Raw genomic sequence first — 8,918 nt, forward strand, 5'->3', positions numbered from 1 at the left:
TTTGATTCCTAAAATTTCTCTGGGAAGAGGCCTACTAGATTGAGGGTAGGCAATGAAGAGTGGTTAATGGTTTGTTCTTAAGTTAAGTTTGAAAAGAAAAGAAAGGAAAGTGAAATGATTAAAATGACAAGGGAGTAATAACATAACATGGGGTTGTGTGGTGAGACTGACACACACAGGTCCCGCGTAGTTGGGTGAACAAGCACACTTCCCTTAACCCACCTTCCACTTCAACTCTAACCCCAGTTTGGGGACATAACCACAAACCATTTCCCTTTCTCTTTCTCTCCCATACTAGGAATCATTTTTTTTAATAAATCAAATTCTATATACAGTATCCAATTCGTATATAACATTTTCTAAAATAGTCAAAACTACAATATTTACACAAAACTCAAAATAAAATCAACAAAATATTTTGACTATCACAACTACTTAATAATGTTATTAAAAATTATGTATTCTTGACGTAAAGATGGATTGGAGATCCTACATCGATTAGAGATGTGGATATTTCATTGTATATAAGTAGGTGCAAATCTCAACTTTATAAATCGATTTTATGAGATTGAGTTAGGTTAAAGTTAACTTCGTAATAATAGTTATGAAATTGTTTCAAGAAATTGGGAAGAAATAATGATTTTGATTGAGAAAATAATATTTTTCCACCAACACAGACATAACCCTATTTAACAACATCCCCACCCCCAATGCCTTTCCCATGCACTTGGCCTCTTCAACTTCCAACACCCACTGACACATTTCTACCTTCATCTCTCTCTTCTCATGCTTTTATCATCTCTCAACTCAACTCAATTCTCCCTTCAATATTCCTCAATTCTATATACCTACCTACCTAGCTTCCTTTTCTCACTCTGACAAATTCACTTCCTATTCCTCCCTTTCCGAGGCAAAGGCACCCCAAGAACTAGTAGCTGCCTCCTCTACCCTCTACTCTAGGTAGCTTAGTAGTTAGTAGTTAAACTTAGTTCTTAGCTCTTAGTTCTCAGGCACACACGTTATCTATATATCAGTCTCTTTCTTTCACTTATCTTCAACAAATCAAAACGCACCACCAAATACTATTTCTGACACACTCATCATTCACACTCCCCTTTAATTAACAATGTCTACCAGAAGATCTCGTTCCAGACAATCGCCTGTTTCCACTGAGATCACTGATGCTCAGATCACTGATCTCGTTTCCAAGTTACAACAACTTATCCCTGAGCTTCGAGCAAGACGTTCCGACAAGGTACCAATAATTTTCATCATCGTATATAACTTCGCTTCTGTCTCATTTTCTACCTTGTTTTGTTCTTATCTTTTTTCATTTTACAATTCCACAATTATGTATTACATCATTTGTTTGTTTCGGTTTCTCTCTTATATATTTTTATAAATAATAGTAGTAGTTTTTCGTATTTAGTTGCTATCTCTTTCACCATTCTCTCTCTCACGCGAACAAGTCACATGCAGAAGACACAAAAACACAGATTTTCTGTGGCTTTGGTTGGCCTTGCTAGATAAGTCACGCGTGTGCCCTCCCTTTAATGTTATTTTACCCACAACTTGTAAGGGTGTGGGACTTGGATATTCCCTCTTGCCATCATTGATTATATATATACCTTTAGTGGCATTAAATGCAAAATGTGGCAAATAATGAAATTATAGTTTTTTTATAATTGTTTTGGTTCTTGTGATGTAGGTTTCAGCTTCTAAGGTGTTGCAGGAGACTTGCAACTACATCAAAAGCTTGCACAGAGAGGTTGACGACTTGAGTGACCGGTTGTCACAACTTTTGGCCACCACAGACTCCAACAGTGCCCAAGCAGCCATTATTAGGAGCTTACTTATGTAATAATTAATATTCTAATAGTTATTATAGAGCTTTAATGTTATGTGTCGTGTGCATGTCCATGTTAATTTTGGTTATTTTCATATCCTCTATTCTGCGTAGGGTTTGGTTTTTGTGACCAAAGCAAAAAAGGGTTACCATGGGCTCCATCTTCGCCCTTACCTAGTTTCATCACACACTTTGTATTGACTATCATCAAATTGTATTACTATAAATAAAATGACCTTGCAACTTTATGAGTTTTCAGTTAGTTCAAATACTTATATATATATATACACACACATATATATTTTTCAAATTCGGAGGCTGCAACATGCTTTAGTTTGAACTTAGCAATCTATCTTATTAGAGAAACTCAGCGGTTTTGCGTGGACCCATTTAAAGGGTCAAGTTTGAACCTGACCTATTACATGTGACATTGCCCCCACACCATTTTCGGTTATTTGTTCAGGCCAACCCGTGATATTAGTGTTGGACCACTGTATACAATGAATCATTCATCATCAACCTTTATCACTGTATGTACATTTACATATCTATCTCTGTTCTTTCATATGCACCATATGTATACGGATAATGATAACAACTGCATATTTCAATTATTTACATATTAAACAAGCATCTGCCAGGTACATGAACACAATATATATATCATTTTTTTATACATATCTAAAACACTAATAAGAGATATATAGTTTTTGGATGACTGAATTCAAAAATATAAAATGATAAACCAATTTTTTGTAACGAGAAATATAACTGTAATTCTGAGTGGCAAAGATCACTATCTATTAATTGTGCTGAACTTTCTTGGTAGATACACCTTCTGCAATAATTGTGAATAAATTATTTTCTTAAAAAATGTAGTTGCAAATAGAATTTATATGTATCTCCCTTTTATTAAAAGTGAAATAAATGGAAGTCCTTCAAAGTGTTTTTATTTTTTATTTTGTGCTTTCTTGCTTTAAAATGAAGTATCGTCCCTCCTCCTAAATTATTTTACCAAATGTGAAAGAAAACAAAAAGTTTTGAAGAATGGGCTATATGTCCCAATAGCTTTAATCCCCTCAAAATTTGTCTTTGCTTAATTGTCGAAATCCCTGTGTTAAATTTGGCTTACTCAAAAACCTTGCCAAAATAATTATTTGTAAACCGTGGGAGTTTTAATTCATGAAGACTTGTGATAAATTATTGCAAAAATATAATAAAAAGTGAGAAAAACTTTCAAAATAGTCAGATATTATTCAGTTACTTCAATTATTTTTACATTCAGAGGGTATCCGCGGAAAAGACAGTAAAAAATAATACTTTAACATCTTAATTTCAAAAAAATACACCCATTGTATAATTTATTTTAATAATATAATAATATATCAATATTTGAAGTATGAGACTAAAAGAAATATGATTAAAATATTAATATATTAAATTATCAAGCGATTATTTTTCTATGAGTGAGTGAAAAAATATTACTTTTAAAAAACAATATGAAACAACTTATTCCCAGACATGTACCTGTAGGTACGCTTGCGGGGTGGGGATACATGGGATTGCCGTAGCTTTTTACGTTTTGGAATACATAGTGATGGTGATATATTCACCCTTCCTAATTTATATAGAATAGAAAATCTAATTATAATAATATAATAATACGAATATGATTAAGCAAGATAATTTTCAAATATTATTATATTATATTATATTATTATTATTATTAAAAAATTATTAATTAGTTGTATATGAGAAATATCTTGAGATTTCTCGATAGATGGTGCATAAAAGAGTAGACGGCGGTCACTCACTGAAAAAACAAGAAAATTTTATTATTTTTACATTTCTACACCTATGCATCCATCCAGAGATTAAATACATAAAAGAAATGGGTTAGGCCATAATAAAATTCAAATAATAAAAACTTGAAACATCAAAACCCTCCTCAAACTGGTGGGTGAATACTTAGCACACCGAGCTTGAGACAAAAGTCTATAAAAAGTTTCAAAATGAAGGGCTTAGTGAGAATGTTTGCATGCTTATCAACGGTGTTTATAGGGGGTGTTTATAGGGAGAAGATGTAATAGACATTCTTGAAGTTTCTCTCTAACCACACAGGACAATCAATCTATGTCCATGTGTTTAGTCCTTTCATAAAAGTTGTTGTTTTATGCTATATATCTTGTGGATTGGTTGTCATAGAAGAGGCTGAAAAAACATTGTTGGGAGTGATACAAAGGTCTTCATGAAGGTAAGCAAGTCATTGGATTTTGCAGCAAGTAGAGGCTAAGGCTCGATACTACCTTAGAAGAATATTTATGTATTGGACCAGAGCGCTCAAAGCTCAAAGCTCGGTGGTCGAACCTTAGCATCTGCCATAGACAGGTCAGCTTGGCTCTTGGGCCAAGTTGGTGGGCCATGTGATTGGGCCCCATATGTTTATTAGTTCTTTTTTCGTATAACCCTTTGTGCATAAGGCATAGGCAGCTAGCGAGGGGTAGTTTTGGACCTAGGGGAATGCTTAGTCCGCAGAGGGTCTAGTTAAAGTAAACATTTTCTTTTAAAACCTAAGCCCATGTGTGCTAGGGCACCTAGAGGTTAGGTTGCATGTATTCAAAAGATAGCGTAGCGCCACGCTGAGGGTGACTACGTAAATAGATTGGACCCCTGATACTGGTACTTGAGTTGGTACCCTGGTGTTTATTATGTTATTATTGTATGCACTCCATGAAGGAAAGATTTTGTACTGTTGCAACACCGTGAGTGTGTGCCCTTGAGCAGAATATTTTCTTGTTGAGTATGCTTTTAGTTGAGATTATATTCTCGTGATAGAAAATTATTACAAGAGGTAAACTATAAAAGGGACTTGACATCCCAGGTTAAGGTACGCTGTTTCTAAGACTGAAATTCACTACTTCTTGATTCTTATAAGCCCTGTAAGGCCCCCTCTATTTCAACGGAGCTACGTTCCACAGCGGCAAGAGCGAAAGACAGATTCATGAAGAGACTAACAGAACTATAGCTTGTCATCAGAGTCAACCGGCGAGCAGGTCAACCGACAAGAACAATTTAGATATAGTGTTTTGCTCATGACATAAAAAATTCTCCAAGATATAAAAATTTATGGTAGACGACAAGTGATCGCACATGAAGCCCAATTAAAGTCACTAAAAGCTTTAATCAAAACATCAAAATTCTTAGAATAATAAAGCATACCTTATGTAAGTAAGGGTTTGATATATCTAAGGATTCGTTGGACAACTTGGTGATGAAGCTTTGGTAAAGCTTGGACAAACTAGCCGAGGAATTGCATCTAAAAATTGATTTCTGGTATGGTATTAACTAAATACAACTATCTTCCAATGATTATTCAATATAAAGAAGCATATGATCAAAAAGTTTTTCAGTCTTCTTAATCATAGGTGATTGCAGGTTTTGCACTCAATAAACCAAAATCAAGAAAGACATTGAGAGCATTTTCTTCTTTGAAAGATATGTATTCCTTCTTTAGTTCTAGTAATTTCTAATCCCAGGAAGTATTTCAAATGGCCTAAATATTTTATTTTTAAAAAAAGAATTGTTTAAGGAACTTTTAATTGTTTCAATATCTCTTATGTTGTCTCCAACAAGTAATATATTGTTTACATATATAAGAAGAGAGATGAAAGATGTTTCAATTCTTCTAATAAAGAGTGAATTATTTGCCTTTGATTGAGTAAAGTTAATAGCGTGAAGAAAAGATGTAAGCTTCTCGTACTACTGTTTGCTTGCTTGTTTTAAACCATATAACGATTTGGTTAGATAACAAACATGATTGCTTTTTGTAGTAGTGATGCCTGAGGGAAAATTCGTGTATACTTCTTCTCATAGATCACCATGCAAGAATGTGTTGTCCAAATCAAGTTGCTCAAGATGTTGGTCTTTGATAACAACTATTACTAAAATGGTACGCATGGTAGTGAGTCTTGCCACGGGCAAATATGTATCTATGTATTTAATACCTTTGCATTGTGTGTAGCCTTTTGCTACAAGTCTGGCTTTATATATCTCAATCTTCCCATTCGCCTTACGTTTGATCTTGTAAACCCATTTGCAGCCAATGTATATTTTGTTGTGAAAAAGATCAACTATTTCCCAAGTATTGTTAGCTTTAAGAGCTTTAACTTTAGCCTTCATGGCTTCTACCCATTCAGGGTGTTGCTTAGCTTCCTCGTAGAATTGTGGCTCAGTTTAAGACAAAATAGAGAGAATATAATTTAGTTTTTTTTCTAACAATTTGCTAGAAATCATCACTGAGTGAATATGATATTGTACCTTGTTGTTTTGTTTCAACCTTTGTTGGAAATTCTGTTTTTAAACTGCAAATAAATGCACATAAGTGCAAGTGATATTTTATTATTCTGTTTTAATTCTATTTTAATTGTTGATTTAATATTTCTAGGTAACTGCTCATAAAATTAGTTAAGAGTTTGTTACTGCAAGTACTATAAATGTAATTGTTAGCAATGATAATAATATATCTTCCTCTGAAATATTCTAAAAAACCAACAATTGGTATCAAGAGCACTCTTCTTAAGGGATCTGTGAGGTCAAAAAGGAAGGAGAATCAAGTTTTTCAGCTGTTGCACCACCAGTCTTCGATGGAGAAAATTATCAAATGTGGGCAATTCATATGGAGACTTATCTGGAGGCTTTGGATCTTTGGGAAGCTGTAGAAGAGGAAATTCAGTCCCTTCCAGAAAACCCTACTGTGGCACAAATAAAATCACAGAAGATGAAAAGATCAAAGGCAAAAGCATGTCTATTTGCAGTTGTATCTCCTATGGTATTCACAAGGATAATGTCCTTGAAGTCAGCAAAAGAAATCTGGAATTACCTCAAGACCGAATATGAAGGTGATGAGAGGATTTGTGGAATGCAAGTGCTGAATCTAATCAGGGAGTTTGAACTGCAGAGAATTGAGGAGTCAGAAACCGTAAAAGAGTATTCTGACAGACTTCTAAGCATTGCCAACAATGTGAGGTTGCTTGGATTTGTGTTAAAAGATTCAAGAATTGTGGAAAAACTGCTTGTAACGGTTCCAGAGAGGTTTGAAGTCACCATAACAACCCTAGAGAACACAAAGGACCTATCAAAAATTTCTCTTGCAGAGCTCTTAAATGCTTTACAAGCACAAGAACAAAGAAGAGCTATGAGACAAGATGGAGTAATAGAAGGAGCCTTAACAACCAATCATAAAGGTGGTTGGAGAAACAAAGGTAGCTAGATCAAGCAGAACCAGCAAGAAAATGGAGAAGTTATTGCACACAATAACAACAAAAGGAGAAATTACCCTCCTTGTAAGCATTGCAACAAGTTAGGTCATCCACTGTTTAAGTGCTGGAGAAGACCTGATGCTAAGTGCAACAAGTGCAATCAACTTGGGCATGACGCAGTCATTTGTAGAAACCAAAGTGAGCAACAAGATGTAAACCAAAGTGAGCAAAAAGACGTAGATGCTCAATTTGCAAATGAGGAGAAGGATGTACTTTTCGTTGCAACTGGTTTCTCCAACAATATTTCAAGTGCATCGTGGCTAATTGATAGTGGATGCACAAATCACATGACTTATGACAAAAAACTTTTCAAGGAGTTGAAGCCTTCAAAAATTTCAAATGTCAAGATAGGCCATGGGTGTCACATTTCAGTAAAAGGAATAGGAACCATTGTTGTAGCAACACATTCAGGTATTAAAACTATTACTGATGTGTTTTATGTACCTAACATAGACCAAAATTTATTGAGTGTTGGTCAATTGCTGCAAAAAGGCTTCAAGGTGTTTTTTGAAGATAACCATTGTTTGATCAAGGATGCTACAGGACAAGATTTGTTCAAGGTACAAATGAGAGGCAAAAGTTTCTCATTAGATCTATTTCAGGAGGAGCCGTCTGATCAAGGACTTCTCAAGATGCAAAAATCTGAAATAGAAGACGATCCACCAATTAAAGGCAATCGATTACTCTCTGACATATATCATAGATGTAACGTTGCAATATGTGAACCTGTGGATCACAAAGAACCTGTTGATCACAAAGAAGTTATCAATAACCCAAAGCCGAAAAAGAAAATGGAGGAAGAGGTGTATATGATTGCGAAGAACAAAACTCGGGAGCTTGTTGACATACCTAGAAATAGAAAGGTACATCAAATGGATGTCAAGTCAACATTCATAAATGGATTTCTTGAAGAGGAAATTTCTGTTGAGCAACCTAAAGGTCTCATTGTGGAAGGAAAAGAAGACAAAGGTTATCTTATCAGCTTAGGCTTTAACAAAAGTCTTTTAGAATCTGCACCTTATGTCAAATCAAAAGGTGTTGAATGGAGATTAAGCAAAGCGAGGATGAAAAAAAATAAAAATTGCAGATTTGTTTACCAAGTCACTTCCAACCAACAAGTTTGAGTTCTCAAGACAGAAGATTGGAATTTGCAATTCAAAAAATCAAGGAGGAGTGTTGGAAATTTTGTTTTTAAACTGCAAATAAATGCACATAAGTGCAAGTGATATTTTATTATTCTGTTTTAATTCTATTTTAATTGTTGATTTAATATTTCTAGGTAACTGCTCATAAAATTAGTTAAGAGTTTGTTACTGCAAGTACTATAAATGTAATTGTTAGCAATGATAATAATATATCTTCCTCTGAAATATTCTAAAAAACCAACAACCTTTTATTGAATGGAGATAACATGAGTTGATGGTGATAGTCTTCTAGAAATGTTGGTGCTCTTCTGATTTAGGTGGATCATCTTATGCTCTCTCCTTCTACATGATTTTCATTGTTGTTTTGTGTAGGCTCATAAAACTCATTATGAATGTTGTCATATACTTATCAGTCTTATCATGCATATGATAGAAGAAGGGTTAATAGAAAATAACATATTTTTTCTCGGATGAATGTCTATAATAATGTAGCCATTTGTTCCTTGTTTAAAACCAAGAAATATATATTTTCATGCCCTGGGATCAAGCTTGTTTCTGTTTTGTTCGAGGGTTGAAGAAAAATGCAGACATCCAAATATTCTTAGATTA

The 8,918-nt window shown here is 34.2% G+C and overlaps 2 protein-coding genes across 2 annotated transcripts; both read left to right on the forward strand.

The window, feature by feature from the left end:
* The first annotated feature begins 987 nt into the window (after positions 1-987).
* On the forward strand, positions 988-2,104 carry LOC137806597 (transcription factor PRE6-like). Its single transcript, XM_068606800.1, has 2 exons — positions 988-1,255; positions 1,709-2,104. The coding sequence occupies exons 1-2, from the start codon at positions 1,127-1,129 to the stop codon at positions 1,859-1,861; spliced, it is 282 nt and encodes a 93-aa protein (XP_068462901.1). The 5' UTR covers positions 988-1,126; the 3' UTR covers positions 1,862-2,104.
* A 4,402-nt stretch (positions 2,105-6,506) lies between these two features.
* Positions 6,507-8,288, forward strand: LOC137839085 (uncharacterized). The gene is made up of 2 exons (XM_068648214.1): positions 6,507-7,107; positions 7,285-8,288. Exons 1-2 carry the CDS (start codon positions 6,507-6,509, stop codon positions 8,286-8,288), a joined length of 1,605 nt encoding a protein of 534 aa, XP_068504315.1.
* The last annotated feature ends 630 nt before the right edge of the window (positions 8,289-8,918 follow it).

Source organism: Phaseolus vulgaris, chromosome 3 (genome assembly GCF_000499845.2).
Source record: "Phaseolus vulgaris cultivar G19833 chromosome 3, P. vulgaris v2.0, whole genome shotgun sequence".
In the NCBI taxonomy this organism is placed as follows: domain Eukaryota; kingdom Viridiplantae; phylum Streptophyta; class Magnoliopsida; order Fabales; family Fabaceae; genus Phaseolus; species Phaseolus vulgaris.

Excerpts from the sequence above, each read along its gene's own strand:
- LOC137806597 (XM_068606800.1), top strand. The coding sequence starts at position 1,127 with ATGTCTACCAGAAGATCTCGTTCCAGACAATCGCCTGTTTCCACTGAG. Across the intron at positions 1,256-1,708 it reads GAGCAAGACGTTCCGACAAG|GTTTCAGCTTCTAAGGTGTT; the intron begins GTACCAATAATT and ends CTTGTGATGTAG.
- LOC137839085 (XM_068648214.1), top strand. The coding sequence starts at position 6,507 with ATGTGGGCAATTCATATGGAGACTTATCTGGAGGCTTTGGATCTTTGG. Across the intron at positions 7,108-7,284 it reads AGGTGGTTGGAGAAACAAAG|TCATTTGTAGAAACCAAAGT; the intron begins GTAGCTAGATCA and ends GGCATGACGCAG.